Source organism: Lineus longissimus, chromosome 7 (genome assembly GCF_910592395.1).
Source record: "Lineus longissimus chromosome 7, tnLinLong1.2, whole genome shotgun sequence".
Lineage (NCBI taxonomy): Eukaryota > Metazoa > Nemertea > Pilidiophora > Heteronemertea > Lineidae > Lineus > Lineus longissimus.
The window spans coordinates 13,598,138-13,616,012 of NC_088314.1; the positions used below are offsets into that span (position 1 = coordinate 13,598,138).

General features: G+C 44.1%; 2 protein-coding genes across 2 annotated transcripts; both read right to left on the bottom strand.

The window, feature by feature from the left end:
* Nucleotides 1-1,341, bottom strand: LOC135491113 (uncharacterized). The gene has a single exon (XM_064776773.1). It carries the CDS (start codon nucleotides 1,339-1,341, stop codon nucleotides 1-3), a length of 1,341 nt encoding a protein of 446 aa, XP_064632843.1.
* Nucleotides 1,342-8,529: 7,188 nt separating this feature from the next.
* On the bottom strand, nucleotides 8,530-9,588 carry LOC135491114 (uncharacterized). Its single transcript, XM_064776774.1, has one exon. The coding sequence runs from the start codon at nucleotides 9,586-9,588 to the stop codon at nucleotides 8,530-8,532; it is 1,059 nt and encodes a 352-aa protein (XP_064632844.1).
* Nucleotides 9,589-17,875: the final 8,287 nt, after the last annotated feature.

The following is a 17,875-nucleotide window of genomic DNA, read 5'->3' on the forward strand; positions in this document are numbered from 1 at the left end:
TTAACTCTCTGTGAGCACTATTCTGGCTACCCACAACGGGTGACTAACCGGCCTGGGTTGATAGCCAAATTTGGTCTGATCCATGACCGCACACACACCTTTTCCCGCCAGAGGCTGCATTTGTGCTTGAGACTGCAATATCGGCCACATACTTGTGGCAGACAGCAGTTCCCCTCTAGAAATTGCAGGCTCCAAAGACTTCACATCTAACATCGTCAGGCCGTGGGGTCCATTCCGCAAGATGATCTCGGTGGGGTCTGGCACTGAAGACCAACAGGGTGTGAAGCTGGACTTCGATGGTGTCTTTAATGGTGCTGAAGTTGGTACCGGTACAGTTGGTTTTGTCCTGATTGGTACCGGCATTAATGGTTTGGCCTTGACGGTGGGATTTCTATTAAGACTAAGTTTGCTCTTCTTAATTACTGGCGGCTGTACTGTTGTAGTTGTAGTGATAAGAGATGAAGAGATGTCTTTCTTCTGTGCTCGAGATGGCAGGGTGAAAACAGAGGGTGGTGGTTTTCGTTTTGGTGGTCTCTTCATTGGCTGTAGTTCTAATCTTTGGTTCGGTGCTATTTTCGATTGTGGCATTGGTTGGGTGGGGGCTTCGCGGACGGCATTTATCACAGCGTTACACTGAGCCAGCAAGTTTTTGATCGTTCCGCTGATGTGTGGCAGTATTTGGGTGACAGCTTCATGTCCAATAAGTTCCCCTAACTTTGCGATATCTCCTTTTGTGGACTCGAGTAGTTTCTCCGTAGGGGTGGGGAGGACTCCCTTCTCCACAGGAGTCGACAGTTCCACTGTGGCATGTAGGTTGATGAAATCGATATCATCTGGGTCGGTGGCAACGTCATCATCAAGGGCAGGACGATCTTTGCTTGCTTTTTGCTTGATTCGTATGAGGAAAGCATGCACCTTGTGAATGTGCTTGCAAAGGAGGGAAGAATCATCACAATTGCAATGGTACATGTGTCCACAGAGACCAACGCAGGCAACCTCATGACACTTCTCAAAACAGTGGTCCTCGGAACATTCATCCTGAATGGCAGTGACCGTGTGCCAGACGGATTCGTCAGTTTGCGATCTGACATGCCAGTGGTTTTGGTCCAGCGTATCGAGGGATTCATCTTTTATCTTTAGGCCTCTCTTGTGCCGTGTCTCTCTGGTGTCGCTTTTTGGCTTCTCTTGGACCGTTGGAGTGTACTGGGTGGCCTTGAGTCTGCGGACGAAATCCTCCTCTTCAATTCTCAGCAGCAGGTTCAGAAGGTCGTCAACGCGTTTGTTTGGTTTCCTGTCCATATAGAACGTTTTCAAACGATTATGGAAGGCCTCCACGAACATGTTGGTGTCAGCTGATGCATGTGGGAAATTTCTGTGGCACATGGCCCACGCCTCGGTCCGGTTCATGTATCTGGAGATGAAATAGTTGACAAACGATTCATATTTGGCAGTGTACTTTTCCTTGAAGGATTCCACCAGTTCGTGAAATTTTTCCGTACTCTTTTCCTCAAGGATGACAACAAGACATCCATAAATTTCGTTAATAATGGTTTCGTCTTTGATGTCCTGTCGAAGCATCCGCTGCCAAGCGCGATGCATACATACATACATACAAATAGCATTTATATAGCTTAAAATCCAATTAGAAAAATTGCTCAGCTGCGCTTAACAAAAACACTGTTCAAATAGTTTGGTTTTTAATCTTCTTTTGAACTCGCTGACGGTGGAGCTGTTGCGGGTGTTAGTGTCCAGCGAGTTCCATAATTTGCTGGCATAAACTGTAAAGCTTATCACATCAGAAGTGTTTTCCCCATTCCCTGTTGTTTTAGTACTGGGGGATTTAAAACTCCGGCCAGGGTAAAGCCTGGGGAGAAAACAAGGAACAGAGGAAACACGGGTGGGGCGGGTGGGTTACGAAATGCCGAGGGCTCCCAACTCAATATGTGCAATGAAGGAACCGGCAGCCTGCCCACGCGTGAGGAGGAGTTATGCTACTCCGCGGGAGAGAGCCTGCCACGTCTCTTTGCAAAGCCATCGAGAAATCCAAGTGACGTCACAAGGAATGGGTTATACCACTTCAGGTGTTATCACATCAGAAGTGTTTTCCCCATTCCCTGTTGTTTTAGTACTGGGGGATTTAAAACTCCGGCCAATAAACCCCGGCCGTGAAAACGGGATCGCCCGAATAAGCGGCAATCTAGACTCTTGGCGAAGCCGTATCTCCCAATACTCAAAATAAAAGAGGAGAAAAACCAGATTTGCGAAAATAGTATTTATTATTAGACATAAGACAGGCGACTGCCGGAGCTTACAAAATAGTACAGACGACCGCCGGAGTTTACAGAGTAGCAAAGGATATTGTTGCAAAGTAATTTCCAACGCATAATCTATGATATGCTGTCTTAAAGTAATTATTTGTTTGGCGAGACTTACAGATATGCGAAACAGTGGACTACGAGAAAGCATTATCTAAGGTTATGCCTGAATGCTTATGAAAGAATGTCTCTGGGCTATTATCACTGGAGACTAAATGAGAGAAGCGGTCTGCTACAACACTGGAATCTCTAAGAGCATTTACCCTACTGTAATACGCGGCGGATGGTTCGGAAAACCAGTCGACGTGGTTCATCATTTGCTGTGCATTGGATACTGAAGCGGAAACGCCTAATGTAACGGCACAACCAGCGCGCAAACTGTAGCGTTTCGCCCTCGTCGATTCCAATGCCCTTGAGATACTGCTTAAACCTGTCGTACATGGAATTGTAAGTTGCTCGCTGGTCTAGAACGACACCCTCTTCACTGACTATTCTAAATAAATAGCCTCTGGAAAGATCTACACCTAAGGCTTTCGCGCCCGAGATGTATCTTTCAATGGCCAAGACAGGGCAGATTTGCTCATCCTGACATCTTTTAATGACAAAGGTGTTAGAACGGCCATTCCCACCTTTTAGCGTCTTTGTAAATGTGTGGCAGAAGGTAAACCCCGAGTTGTCACTCATTCTTTTTATTTCCTGCGTTGGAACTTGAGCTAAGTCTGAAGCTCTATCGCCCGCGAAAAATTGGAGTTTGATAAAAGCTTGATCCCGCAAGAGGGTAAATGTACGCTTTGAGGAAGTGCCTGTGACAGACAGTTCTCTATCGATCAAGGCAGCAATACGCTTTATTTTACTGGCGAAAATCGGGATGGCCTGCTTTGGAAGGACGTGAGAGGCAGCCTGTTCACGCCCAATTTGCTTGACATAGTTTGCAATGAGTGAAGAGCTGGCAGGATTGCCGCTTGACAACTGATTATTCCAGACTTTTCCCCTACCGGCGTCTTCAAGTACTGACGCTAAGTTTTGCACGGTATTCTTAACAGATTCTACTGCCATGCGTTTGGGACATGAACAAGCTAATTCCTTCGGGTTACCTAGAAATGGGCAGTCAATGGAATGAACTTTAGTTTTACCGAATTTGTCTTTCCATACCAGGAAATTACGCACCTCCTCGGGACCGACATTAGAACAACTTGGAGTTGATGGCAGGGCGAGAAGGAAGCGAAGAAAAACAGACTTGATGCCTTGTAATCGTTTCTCATGTTGCTGATTGCCAAAAACTCTTTCTAGGTAACGAATTCTCTCGTCAATGCGGGCCGAATCGATTTTCGCCGGTTGCTGAGCTTTTGATGAGATTGTCTGGAAGAAAAAAGGCAAGAGCTTGTATTCATGTAAAAGACATTCTGTAGGCTCTTAAAGAGAAGCGAAGGCCCCTGTTATCTAGCAGAAAACCCGTCTTAGAGGGTACATGGCCAACACCGGTTTGGCCAGCTTCCCCTAGGGTAATTGAGGACATAACGTACTGCCTTATAAACGGAAACCAAACAGGCACGGGATGGAGAACTGGCAAGACAATCGTGCACTTTCTGACTGAACTTTGCTCTAAGAATCTGAGAACTTGGAAAATTAGACAAAATGGGGGATAAATATAATAATTCAAATCCCGAGATAGATCTTGAGCAAAGATGTTTACCCCAGAAGTAGCTGGCGTTAAGCAAGGGGTATAATGTGGGAGGGGTTCACCCTTAGCATTTTTCATACAGTTTGAATCTAGTGCCATGAGATCAAGCTGGTGGGGGCCATACACATTTTGTAGTAACTCCCACGACTGTTGTGACAACATAACGTCAGAGTTGGAAAGTGATCGAGAGGGCGAGTCTGCTGGGTTCAGACTAGAGGGGATATAAAACAGCTTCAAACTGATACCTGTAGCCGTTACTAACTGAAATACGCTTTTGATAATGTTGGTTAATTGCCTGTCTCTGGAACCATGATTTCGCCATGATTCAACTAACGCCATGCTGTCAGTGAAGATATCGACCCTTGAATTGGTTACTTGAAGGTGGAGAGATTGTATAGCTTTTAGCAATGCATCAGCCTCTTTGAGATGAAAGGGCCTTGTATCCTTTATTTCCCAATAATCGGAAAAAATCAATCCACGGCATTTTCCCGAGAGAACAGAGACACCGTACTTCGCTAAAGAAGCATCCGTTGCCAAAACCCAGTGCTGATGCGATTCGTCTCTCCATTTCAAGCAACCATTCCAAGAGTCCAGGAAGTTCCAGTGGGAAATTTCCTGAAGAAGAGAATGATACATCTTAACTGCGTTAGACGAATTATGAGAGGCAGAGGATATTGCCCTGTTCATTTCTCTTGTGTACAAAGCTGCCCCGGGAACGACTAAAGCTAAAGAAATACATTTGCCGACAAATCTCTGTAACATTTTTAGAGTAACAGTTTTTTGGGTTAGCAGCCGATCTCTCAATAAAGCGAAGGATGCTCTTTTATAGTCAGGCAGCAAATAAGCGCATAGAACGGAGTCAACAATGAATCCTAGGTGACGCAACGAGGTACATTCGGACAGGCAGCTTTTATGGAAGGCGATGGTATAACCTAATCTGGTTAGGAGTTGTAGCAAAGAATACGTAATAACAGTAAAGTCAAGTACTGGTTGTTTAGTTTTAGGGTGCATGGTCTCGACGGCATACCTATCATCGATGTACTGGGTATTTCTAATATCAAAGGAACGCAGATAAGCTGTTGCCACGTAACCTACTGACTGGTATACAAAAGCCGATGCTTTCCAGCCAAAAGGTAAAGTGTTATAAACCATTATCCAGCCATTAAACGTTATCCCAAAAAACGTTTTAGAGCGTTCAGAAAGGAAAAGATGATCATAGCCGGATTTATCATCACACGAAATCATTCTGGCATTTTTATCAACAAGCCTATGTAAATGAAGACGAGTGTCCAGGCTGAATGGGTTGTCTTGTATCCACAAGTTAAGATAGCGCTCATCATGACAGAGTCTAGGCTTTGAGGGCTCTACGGTTAATGGCATAATTATATGTGGTAGGTTACATTCACCAAGTTTACCTAATAATGATAAAGCGCCATTTGCTAATCTTTTTTCTAATTCTGAAACTACAAAAGGAATGTGCTCTCTACAGTTCTGTGCGTTAGGAAGATGCATCTTAGGGGGGTGATCAGAGTCGAAGGACATGCCTTTATATTGCCCCTTAAAATGTGTGAACATATCTATAGCGTCTACTCCATCGACAAGCCAGGCTCTGATAAGTTTGTTTGGGGGCGACGAGTCCAATCTCTTTTTAAGAATTTCGTCCCATTGGTCAATATGTTGGTGAAGCTGGCCAGGAACAAAATGTTCGGGATCACGCAGCGGCAGTGTTTGAATATTAAAAGGAACTTTTTTACTTAAGACATCCTCAAAGATAGGATTGATGTGGGCCGAAGGTTGGGGACTCTTCCCGTTTAAAAGCTTCCAAGCTGGTGTTCTATAAAACGCTCTAGCTGCACGAAGAGGTTGAAAGTTAGAGTTTTTTTCCCAATCAGGAATTTTGATGTGGAGGTCGTTGACAATTTTCTGTAAAGAGGAAAAGACAAACTGTATAAGTCCCCAACCTTCAACCCATGCAAAGGCAAGCTCCCGCTAAGGACTCAGTGGCCCCGGGAAGAAGGATGAGGGAGAAAGCTTAGATGAAACAGGGAAAATACAAAGTTATTGTAATTTTGTAAAGACTCAGTTCTATCCTTATGTTTCGGTATGAAAATTCCTTTGAAGCTAATAACCCCACCGATAATTCCGCTTGTTAGACTGTACCGAAAAGATTTCGTTCTGTTCATAAATTGGATGGTTACATTGTTTGCCGATATTGTTTACCTGTGGTCGATGTGTAGAGAGAAAAAGGGGGAAAGTATTCTAAGTGGGATTGGTGTCTCTGAGGTCTTTCAATTTCTGACAGTCACGGACCCAATGATCGGTGGATTTGCAAAAGAAACATGGGTATTGGCTCGCGCCGCGCGAAAATCTTCCGCCCCTGGATCCTCGCCTCGGGGACGCGAACGGGTATCTTTGGCCATAACCTTGAAAGGGATCATAAAAGGTTGGGGAAAAGGGTGGCCGTTGGTAGTTTGCCTGGGATGGGTAGAGGTTCTGAAGCGGGGAGGCCTGCCTAGGGACTCTCGGCTTTGCCAAAGCCTTGGAAACCGCATCACTAGCACCGCCTCCTAGGATGTCCAAGCAAAACAAGGAGAGATTGAGCTTTCCCTGATTTAACTTTGCCTGCCTATAGAGCTCTTCATATGTAATCTGCAACTTATCTCGGGACTTTACGGCAGCTCGGGCTAGTTGATCCAACAAAAGTATTAGAAGAGATTCGTTCGGAGAGTTTTGGGACGCTACACATCTCACCTGTTGCTTCAAGGAATCTAAATCTGCGGCGGCAGAGCCGGTCAAAGGAATCGACAAAGTCGTAGCCTCGGTTAGCGTTGCCGGATGTAGCGTAGCAGATGGGCCTGGTTTAGGGACAGTTTCACATCTCCTAGCCTTCGACGGCGGGGCCTCTTTGTCAGGACCCGAGGACTGAGGGAAAGAAATGTGCATTAAAAAAGGGAAAGGTATAAAGAAAGAGATGAAGTCCGGCCAAGAGAACGACGTGATGGAAAAAGGTTTTAAAATGAGATTTTAGCTTTGTGGGTTCTGAGTGATCTAAGAATTGGACCGGGTCAAACTTGATACGACCTGCCTGGCTGGGAACTGCTGGAGTTAGCGTCAAGGGAGTTTATATTGACAAATTAATATAAAATTCGAGCTTACCAATTCCTGACCAGCCGGTTGGCCCATTTCATTAGCCAACAGTATGACGAAATGTGCGAGTATACGCAGATTTACGAGGTTCGGCTCCCTGTTGGCCATCGAGAGAATTTGCGTCGCCGACTCTCCTGTCAGCCTACCGACTGCCTCAACGAGATCGCCCTCGGATAGGCTGGTAAGCGGCGTGTCTTCAGTTAGTCTTGCGAAGTCCTTTGGGGGGCCTGAAGTTTCCTTGAATGATACCAGGAGTGGCATAATTTGGCTGGCTGGCAGGGTATGCCTTCTTTTAAGGACCGGTGGTAGTACCATCTGTAAACAGAATAGAACTTGATAGAGCTCGCCTACAAGAACACAGGGGTGCTTGAAACCAGGCAAGCTGACCTAAAATACGGCAAAGTCGTCAAATCGAACTGACAAAACGTACCTTGGCTTCGTTCGTGATGCTGATTGTGTCATGAGAGCAGAGAGAAAGAGATCGTGAGAAGGTACCTGCCCAATATAAAGCCTAAGGCCCAGCCTGATTATGCAACTCCCGGCCACATGGCATAAACGTATCATTCAACCAATTCGCCTTGCCTTTATTAAAACTGCTTAGCCCAGACGGCCTCGGCCTACTATAGGCTAATAGCGAAAACGACACAGCCTTCTGTGTCGGTGAGTACTGGTCAAGCGAATCTTCGCGACCTGGTCAAGCGAATCTTCGCGACCTAACTATTCACATATTACGCGAATCTTCGCGCCTGGTGAAGCGAATCTTCGCGACCGTAACATAAAACGCCAGCCTTATATAATAAACGAAGTGGTATACAAATTTGCCCTGGGGAAGGCAAATGGCCGCCCAATACCTATAAAATTGAAAAACCAAAAAGTACCGAAAGCGAGAAAGCGGCGAAAGGATCAAGGAAAACGAGAAATACCGGAAAATGTAAAGACGGGCTCCGCAAAAGAAGTACAGGACGGGAAGCGAGGGCGACCCGAGAAAAGACAGTAGAAAGAGGAATCGGGAGAGAGCACAAAACATGACCGGCGCGAAGCCGTCGAGAAATCCAAGTGACGTCACAAGGAATGGGTTATACCACTTCAGGTGTTCTGCCACCAAAAGTCTCAAGGCGATACCTGGGAGTCACCAACAACTCTTGGTTATCCGATCTCAGGGATCGCCCTGGGACATACGATGGCAGGATGTCCGAGATATATGATGGAGCCATGTTGTTTTAGGCTTTGAACACCATGAGTAAAACCTTGAAATCGATACGATATGGTATCGGAAGCCAGTGGAGAGTTCTCAAAACGGGTGTTATGTGCTCACGTAGTGGAGTCCTTGTAATTATTCTTGCTGCACGGCTCTGCACTAGTTGTAATTTGTGCAGGAGTTGCTCATTAATGCAGGTGCCATTTACAAAGGATGTGTCTTATGTCTTCGCCAAACACAGCCTTGATTGCGTTGGGGGCGCTATAATCATCATCAGACATTATTACGGCGATCTTCATGTCCGGACAACGTTTCTTCATTTCCAGGAAGAAATAGTACATAGTCTTTTCATCCTGATGGCTTGTGATCAGGTGGGCGACGGGGTATCCGATACCAAATTCATCAGGGACGATCAGATTCAGCAATCCATATTGATATTGGTTTGTCCCATGAGTAGCATCCACGCACAGAATCTCGCGATTGTTCATCATCTTCAACTGTTCTCTTATTTGCAGGCCGACCGCGAACAGATCTTTAGCGTGGGGCAGTTCATCGATTTCGGCATCTCCGACTACTATTTCGCTTCCTAGCGGTTTGTATATTACAATGGGATTGAAATTCTCCTCCTCGCGCATTACCCTTTTCCTGATGAACTGGTACGCCCTTAATTGCCCCACCACAATGTCCTCACGATTGTTACGTTCTCCGAGCCCTTCACGCAAATCTCGTATAATCTGTGTAACCGGGATGTTCAAAGCTAGTTTTCCCTTGATTTGATCTTGGATGGATTTCGGAATCGGGTGGTGTTGGGTATCATGAAAAGGTGGCACGTGGCTATGAGTACGAATGTAGCTGACATCAACTTCGCCGGTCCCCAAACTTTTATGAACAATCATTCGTGCCGGACACGTGGTGCTGTCTTTTACTTGGCCCTTTTTGTTCCGTCTGTCAGTTTTGTGGCCTGGTTCGTCTTTTCCCCTGTGTGGTTTTTCGCTCCCATCCATCTGGCAAATATAGTAGAAATACTCCGTATTCTTTCCAACGCTGACACCTTTTTGTTTGCTAAAATACACGAAGTTCGTAATCTCCTCTTTCTCCTTCCACTCCAGGAACTCGCAAAATGTCTTGAAATTGTGCGCACTTTTTTCACAACGTACACCGTGTTCCTCTTCAAGATGCTGCAACATTTTCGTCTTGTGGTAGAACATCTCTTTGCAGCTTGGGTGGATGCACTCAGTTTTCGTCATCATGTCGTCATCATCGACCATTGGTTTGCCATGCGCCTTAATGTGATGTCTCTTCAGATTTTCCTTCCGAGTAAAAGCCTCTCTACAGACATTACATTGGAATTTTTTGGGCTGGAAGAGAAAGCAATGTCCGAGAATTCATTTCATCAAATTATGCCCCCCCCCCTCAAAATGCGTACCACTATATTGATTTTTGTTGATAATACAACGTCTTTATATAATGTAGTTCTCCTTCATGTTCAAACGAACTGAATTCTACCTTGGAGTCAAGCATAATTCCTCCAAGGTTCTAACATGGAGGAATTCCTCCATGGTTCTTATGTCGTACAGGTGGCCGATAGCACAAATTCATCGCTCGCTATGAATTTTTGCCAACGAAAATCGCTTGTTTTAGGGTACATTTTCGCTATTCATTGCCCGATTAAAGGCGCATGCGCTTATATTTTTCCTTCCTTGGAGACGCTGAACAATAAGGCCCCATAAAGAAATAGTCCCCGCCCCGGTAGCTGTCTCATATCTGCTGACAGAAGCAGCTCTTTGTGGTGAAATAATAATTGAATGCATGTCATGACACCCAGGAGCTTTTTCTCATTTCTAAAACAGTTGCATGGTTGGAATGAATTTCCAAATCAGTCCGTAAATGATCTCTATGCAATGAAAATTGAAATGTCACAACTGTCTCCACCGACGTTGTCCTGTATGTCCTAGCAGACGATTTTTAGATAAATATGATGTGATTGATAATTATACTTGTAGATTGGAATGAATTATTTCTTCAATGATATGAAAGTTGAAAACCCTCTGACATGTCCGAGTACAAAAATGCAGAGGCAAGACACATCATGCATGTCATGACACCCAGGAGCTTTTTCTCATTTCTGAAACAGTTGCATGGTTGGAATGATTTTCCAAATCAGTCCGTCGAATCTCTATCCAAATGAAACTTTAAGACCACTCTATATTTGTGCAGTAGTGTTAAAACTGACTTTTTTGAAGTAAAGTACTTAAAGGCCATATATCTAGGTTTGAAACATGCTTGATACTCATGAAATATGTTGAGGGTTAAAAAAACAAGATCCCAGACATTAAAAAAATTCTAATAATAAAGTCATTATTTAGTTATTTCAATTTTCAATTTTAAACTATTTGAATTTCCCACCACACACAACTTTAGATTAGTTCCACATGTGGCCGCTAGGGATTTGTTGATGACGTAGATCAGGCTATTCAGAACAAAGCAAGATGGCTTCCGCATACAGTTCAGAGAGTGAGAGCAGTGAATTTGAGGATGTTTTGGTCGATACAGAAGGATATTTAAACGTTGAGCCGTACATGTTCGAGCCATTAATATCACTAGATCATAATGAGAGTGATCATTCGGACGAAAGTGATGAGGAAGTGGAGGATGAACGTATAAATTTGTCTGTATTACCTTACTTTATCAAAAGGTACATCGTAGCTTTGAATTAGAAATACATTATGATAGTTTAAGTATTGTATAAATTGATGTATTTGATGCAATTTTCTGTAAAAAGAATCGAATTTGAAAAATTAATTAAGTTCTATAAATTTGCCTAAATTGTCTAGAAAACCTAATTGGACCATATTTGTGGGGTCTATGTTTTTTTTGGCATTGATCCTGTTTCTCCACTTCATGAATAAGCTCAAATAACACTTTCTAAATGTGAGATTTGACTTCTAAAATAAATGTAACCGGTTTTCCCAAAAAATTAAAATATTTAATTAAAATATTTTTTGGAATACAATAAACTCATTTATCATGGGCAAAAGTATGCTTTCATACTTGAACATTGAAAATGTCAATGAAAAACAGACTTCATATATCAATTTTAAGAGCATTATATGTGTCCTCCCAAGTAGGGCAATAGCCTGAACTACATCACAACTTTGGTGAACCCGCCGCCGGCGCCTGGCTCTAACAAGCCAGTTGCTGGCCTGATTAGGTGATCTAGTTGTCAAACACCTGAAAGGCTATATCTTCAAAATGGATAGAGCAAATTGCGTGGGGTTTTCTGTGTTATATAAATTGTTAGGTGCACTTTTGAAATCGTCTTACAGCAGGAAATGGCAAAATACCTTGAGTTATGGCCTTTAAATCGAGAAGAAGAGGACGTTTTCTTTGTCTGCAATGAAATGTCACAACTGTCTCCGCCGACGTTGTCCTGTATGTCCTAGCAGACGATTTTTAAATAAATATGATGTGATTGATATACTTGTAGATTGGAATGAATTATTTCTTCAATGATATGAAAGTTGAAAACCCTCTGACATGTCCGGGTACAAAAATGCAGAGGCAAGACACATCATGCATGTCATGACACCCAGGAGCTTTTTCTCATTTCTGAAACAGTTGCATGTTTGGAATGAATTTCCAAATCAGTCCGTCAAATCTCTATCCAAATGGAACTTTAAGACTACTCTATATTTGTGCAGTAGTGTTAAAACTGACTTTTCTGAAGTAAAGGACGTAAATCGAGAAGAAGAGGATGTTTTCTTTGTCTGCAATGAAATGTCACAACTGTCTCCGCCGACGTTGTCCTGTATGTCCTAGCAGACGATTTTTAAATACATGATGTCCTACACCCGCACTTCAGTGGCGCCGGTGTGAATAAATCTACTTGTGTGAATGGTCAATGGCTCATGACGTCATGAAATAATTGCGTCATGAGGAAGGAAACAATGGGAATCACGTCCGACGTGGTAACTGTGAGTGCGGTGCGTCGCATTACGAGAAAAGCATAAACTCAACCCCGCGCATGCGCAGACGTGACCCGATCTGACCTAATTGGCAGACCAGCCGGTCAATAGAAAATACATTGAGCACGTAGGTAGTGCCATCTCACGGCTTCCAGGGGAACTGGGGGCAAGTTGCCGATAGCAGACATGAAGGATATAATATATATCTATCCCCTGGCCAAATTTCAAGTAATTTGAAGAAAATTTTAAGTTGAACACATCGACGGTGAAATTTGCCCGATTTTCCAAGCCTAAATGCATTAGAATTGCTTTGAAAAATGGCAAAATTAGAGAATGTAGTGACTTTGAAGGCTTGTAACTTCGCGTGCGTTGCATGGATTTTAGTTGCCGATAGCAAGTGCAGATGGCGATACCGTATAGAGCACCTCCACCAAGTTTGAGCGTATTTGAAGAAACTTCACCGTTGAACATTGGGGTCCTCAAAATCGACTATTTTCAGAATGTTGTAATTTCGTCAGAGTCCAAATCAAGAAAAACCCATTGATTCTTCTTCCTTAAAATGCAACAGGAGCACACTTTACATTACCTTGAGGATGTTTCGGTTGTGTATGGGTGTGGTGTGGACCTGGCCTGATTACTCCAATGTGTGGTCCTGTTAGCAGGGTGTGGGCCGGGTGTGGCCTGGCCGGGGGGGGGGGGGCGGGGTCGTTATTCCTTGGAAGACCATTTTCAGAATGTTGTAATTTCGTGAAGATGATTCGGTGGTGCATGGATGTGGTGTGACCCTGGCCTGATTACTCCAATGTGTGGTCCTGTTAGCAGGGTGTGGGGTGTGGCCTGGCCGGGGGGGGGGGGGCGTTACTCCTTGGAGGTCAATTTTCAGAATGTTGTAATTTCGTCAGAGTCCAAATCTGGCAAAACCCCACTGAATCTTCTTCACAAATGCAACAGGAGCACACTTTACATTACTTGACAATAATCGGGATTAACGCCGCGAGTGCGTGACAATTCCAAACTTGTTGTTGCGGGATCCATGGTAGCGATTGCGGGCCTCTGATTGGCTGGCGATGTGAACGGTGCTGCCACCTTACGGATAGCGGACTTGCTCCATTTCTCCTAATGGTGAATGCAGGATCGGCCAACGCGCGGTCCGTATGGAATGCGACAAACTGAACCGGAACCAGAATTGTCATGGGTCTGCACAATTTTTTTCAGATTCGATGGACATGATGGATATATGAATTTTGTTTACACTTTATATACATACGTAACCATTACACTCACTACGTTGTGTGAGTTAATATGTAAAGAGCAATCTCTAGTGAATTCACACAACTGTCCTTCTGACATATATAGCCAGTACATTGGGGGATGAGTCCCCCAAACCCCCTCCCCCGTTCTCTGAAAGTGACAGGTTTTAGTCAGTACATTGGGGGAAGGCCCCCCCCCCAACCCCCCCCCATTGGACTCTAAAAATAGAAATCCTTGGAGACGCTGAACAATAAGGCCCCATAAAGAAATAGTCCCCGCCCAGGTAGCTGTCTCATATCTGCTGACAGAAGCAGCTCTTTGTGGTGAGTTAATAATTGAATGCATGTCATGACACCCAGGAGCTTTTTCTCATTTCTGAAACAGTTGCATGGCTGGAATGAATTTCCAAATCAGTCCGTCAAATCTCTATGCAATGAAAATTGAAATGTCACAACTGTCTCCACCGACGTTGTCCTGTATGTCCTCGCAGACGATTTTTAAATAAATGATGTGATTGATATACTTGTAGATTGGAATGAATTATTTCTTCAATGATATGAAAATTGAAAACCCTCTGACATGCCTGAGTACAAAAATGCAGAGGCAAGACACACCATGCATGTCATGACACCCAGGAGCTTTTTCTCATTTCTGAAACAGTTGCATGGTTGGAATGAATTTCCAAATCAGTCCGTCAAATCTCTATCCAAATGGAACTTTAAGACCACTCTATATTTGTGCAGTAGTGTTGAAACTGACCTTTTGAAGTAAAGTACGTAAATCGAGAAGAAGAGGACGTTTACTTCGTCTGCAATGAAATGTCACAACTGTCTCCGCCGACGTTGTTGTCCTGTATGTTCTAGCAGACGATTTTTAGATACACTTCAGGACAGTGGCGCCGGTGTGAATAAATCTACTTGCGTGAGACGTCATGAAATAATTGCGTCAACAATGGGAATCATGGTAACTGTGGTTGCGGTGCGTCGTGAAAGCAGGACCGGCAAGCGCGGCCCGTATGGAATGCAACAAACTGTACCGGAACCGGAACTGTCATGGGTCTGCACTTTTTTTCTTCAGATTCGTTGGACATGATGGATATATGAATTTTGTTTACACTTTATACACACACGTAACCATTACACTCACTACGTTGTGTGAGTTATTAAGTGTTCTGTCCAATCCAAAAAATCAGGTTGGGTGGAGTAGTGTTACTGGGGTTAGCATGCGTTGTGACACAATATGCCTCCAGGCGGTAAGGGATCACGTCCAAAGTCCGCACGCGATATTCGCCGGCGAAATTCACCCTTCAGTATTTCGCCTGCGAAATCTGTCCGAAAATCGACCGGCGAATGTGAGGCGATAATTTGAAATCGCCGGAATGTCAGATGCGAAATTCGCCCACAATCGCGCCAATTCTTCGATTTCGCCCCAAAAATCGCTCCAGGCGATAATGGAGCGATTTTACGAAATTGGTGGCTCTTGCATGCTTGTCCGATATTCGGAACGATTTTGCAACGACTTTCGTCTTGTTTTATTGGCGGAAAAGTGCAGTCACGTAAACAAATCGGGTCATACTAAACAGCGTCCACCAGGTTTAAACACATACATACATTAAAGCCATCAAAGTAAAACCTAATGGTCATAAACGAAATAAGCATGAAATTTTCAGGAAATGTGGAATATTTTTTATGGTGTACGTATTACGTTTTGGCCACAAAATTTTATTTTGATGACTTTATACCCGACTTTAAACCTGGTGAACGCTGGTGGGCGCTGATGGACGCTGTTTAGGATAACCGGATACTACAACGATCTTGATTGGTTGGCTGAGACTCGGAAACATAAGCCTAACTATGATTAGCTGTATGATTCGGTACATTCCGTCACAATCCTTCGGAATACATACCATAATACTAAGAACCTCAAACCTCTGTGCCAAATTTGTGCAGCTCCTCGTGGATAGATGTGATGTATATGATTACTGCAGTCAGGTTGACATGGGTTGACCGGGAATTCCAGTTTGTGTTTTTGTTCGGTCTGCTATCAGCTGATGTCGGAATACGCATACTACAACACATGTAGGCCTCTATAAACATTCGCTTCGTTCCGATGGTTGGTGAGAGCGAATTAGGCGCGATTATTATTTTCGCCTGCGATTTTTATTCAGTCTGAATTTTCGCCTGATCATAATAGAATCGCCGAAGCAGGGAGCGATTTGGAGGCGAATGAGTGTGGCGATATTCGACCAGGCGAATTTTCGCCCCGATTCGCGCAGCGAATATTCGCGTGCGGACTTTGGACGTGATAGATTCAAAGTCACTGCTGGAAATGAATTGTTTTTCCATTATCCTTATGTCATTTTTAACATAAATCATGAGTCCGTGTGGTGGTCTTTGCATGGGACTGCTAACATTTTGGTCATTGCGAACAAGTTGGAAATTGGCCATTGAATAGTGGTTGTCGGTATTAGATCGGTGTAAAGTAATGAAGTTAAGTCTAAATGTAGCGTGATCGGAAGTGCTTTATTCGTGAACAGTGCGCATGATCAATATGCAGATGACATAGTAAAAGCAGTCATCACAAGGTGTGATTCACAGGTGACTCTAATAATCGAACATCCCCCTTTTGATGTAGCTCTGTTGACTAATAATGACTTCTGATACTTGACTTAGTTTTTTAAAAATACTCAAATGATTATGCAACAACTACAACAGGTATTCAACAATTGCAGGTATTCATACAAAACGGATTATGTTGATATTGATAAAGATTATAATTGAATATATTGTCGAATGTTAGTATACCCTTATTCACCGGATATGGTTTCTAGTGCGAGTTGTGAAAGGGTTGATTGTCCTTGACGCATTTCAGACAAAGTCATTGTATTTGGGATTAGGCTTTACTACACGGCCTGATCTGGTGGTGACAACATTGTCAGTTGACTGATTGTTTTTGTTTGTCACTGTCCCTGCGGGTGGGGCAGCAATTGGTAGTGGTGCGTCGTTCACTGTATTGTCCTCGTTTGAATAGTCTGGTTTTGGGAGTTCTTTCTCGCTATTATGCGGAATGTTTTGGATATGAGAGCGGTTTCGCCTGAGGATTTTTTCGTCCTCAGTGTGCACTTGGTAAGATCGGTGCGGTGTTGTGCTGAGGATTTCCCCTGGTATCCAGGTTTTACCGTCATGCATCCTGACAGTCGTTCCTGTCGGGAGCTGCGGCAACGGATGTTTGCAAGCGTGATTGTCATGATGGTACTTGGCTGTATTTTGTCGCGTTGTTAGCTTTGCAGCGACCCCATTAGGAATCTGTGGCTGCAATGTGGCAGAGGCGGCAGGCAATTGTGTGCGCAGTTTTCTGCCAAATAAGAGCTGTGCTGGCGACTCTAGTCCATCTCCACGTGGTGAATCCCGATAAGCTAACAATGCAAGGTACGGGTCCTTGCCGGATTCTTTGGCTTTTTTCAAGAGTTTTTTAGCTGTCTGTACCGTCCGTTCGGCTAATCCGTTTGAACGCGGATAGCGAGGACTCGATGTCTTATGGGTGAAACCCCATTTGTCCACAAACTCCTTGAATTTGTGGCTTGAATATTGAGGTCCATTGTCACTGAGAAGATTTTCCGGTATCCCATGACGCGCAAATATTTTCTTTAGGTGAGCTATAACGGTGTCTGACGTAGTGTTTTCAAGGAGCTCGACCTCAAAGAATCCTGAGTATGCATCCACTACTAGGAGATAGTCTTTGCAGTGAAAGAAGAAAAGATCACTCGCTGTGTTTTGCCATGGACGTGACGGAATAGCGTGAGGTTTTCAGCGGCTCTTTCTGTAGTTTGCGTGCATGGCGCTGGCATGTGGCGCATTGTGATACTTTATCGGCTATTTGTCCCAGCATCCCTGGCCAGAACAAAGTTTCTTTGGCTCTGCGTTTGCAAAGTTCTGCTCCGAGTTGTCCTTCATGGATCACTGTGAGCATGTCAGCCCTCATAGCCTTTGGGACAACTATGCGGCTTGCTTTGAGTATGACGCCTTCGGCTACGTGATACTCTTCTTTATCTTCCCAATACGGACCTAAGGCGTTGTTTAGGTCACGGCAATGGGTTGGCCATCCCGATTGTATGACATTGGCCAGAAGCTTAAGTTCATTGTCCTGGGCTGTCGCTGCTTGGAGCTCGTCCAGCTTAGACTTTGACACGGCTGGTGATTGTACCAGAGAATGCACCTGTACCTTAACTTCTTTCTCCATGTCTGAGTGTGGCTGTCCGGGCAGGTTTGCGTGCGACAGTGCATCTGCGACTAACATCTGTTTCCCAGGTACATGAATG

Bases quoted from the DNA above. Each gene is read 5' to 3' on its own strand.
- LOC135491113 (XM_064776773.1), bottom strand. From the start codon at position 1,341: ATGTTCGTGGAGGCCTTCCATAATCGTTTGAAAACGTTCTATATGGAC.
- LOC135491114 (XM_064776774.1), bottom strand. From the start codon at position 9,588: ATGACGAAAACTGAGTGCATCCACCCAAGCTGCAAAGAGATGTTCTAC.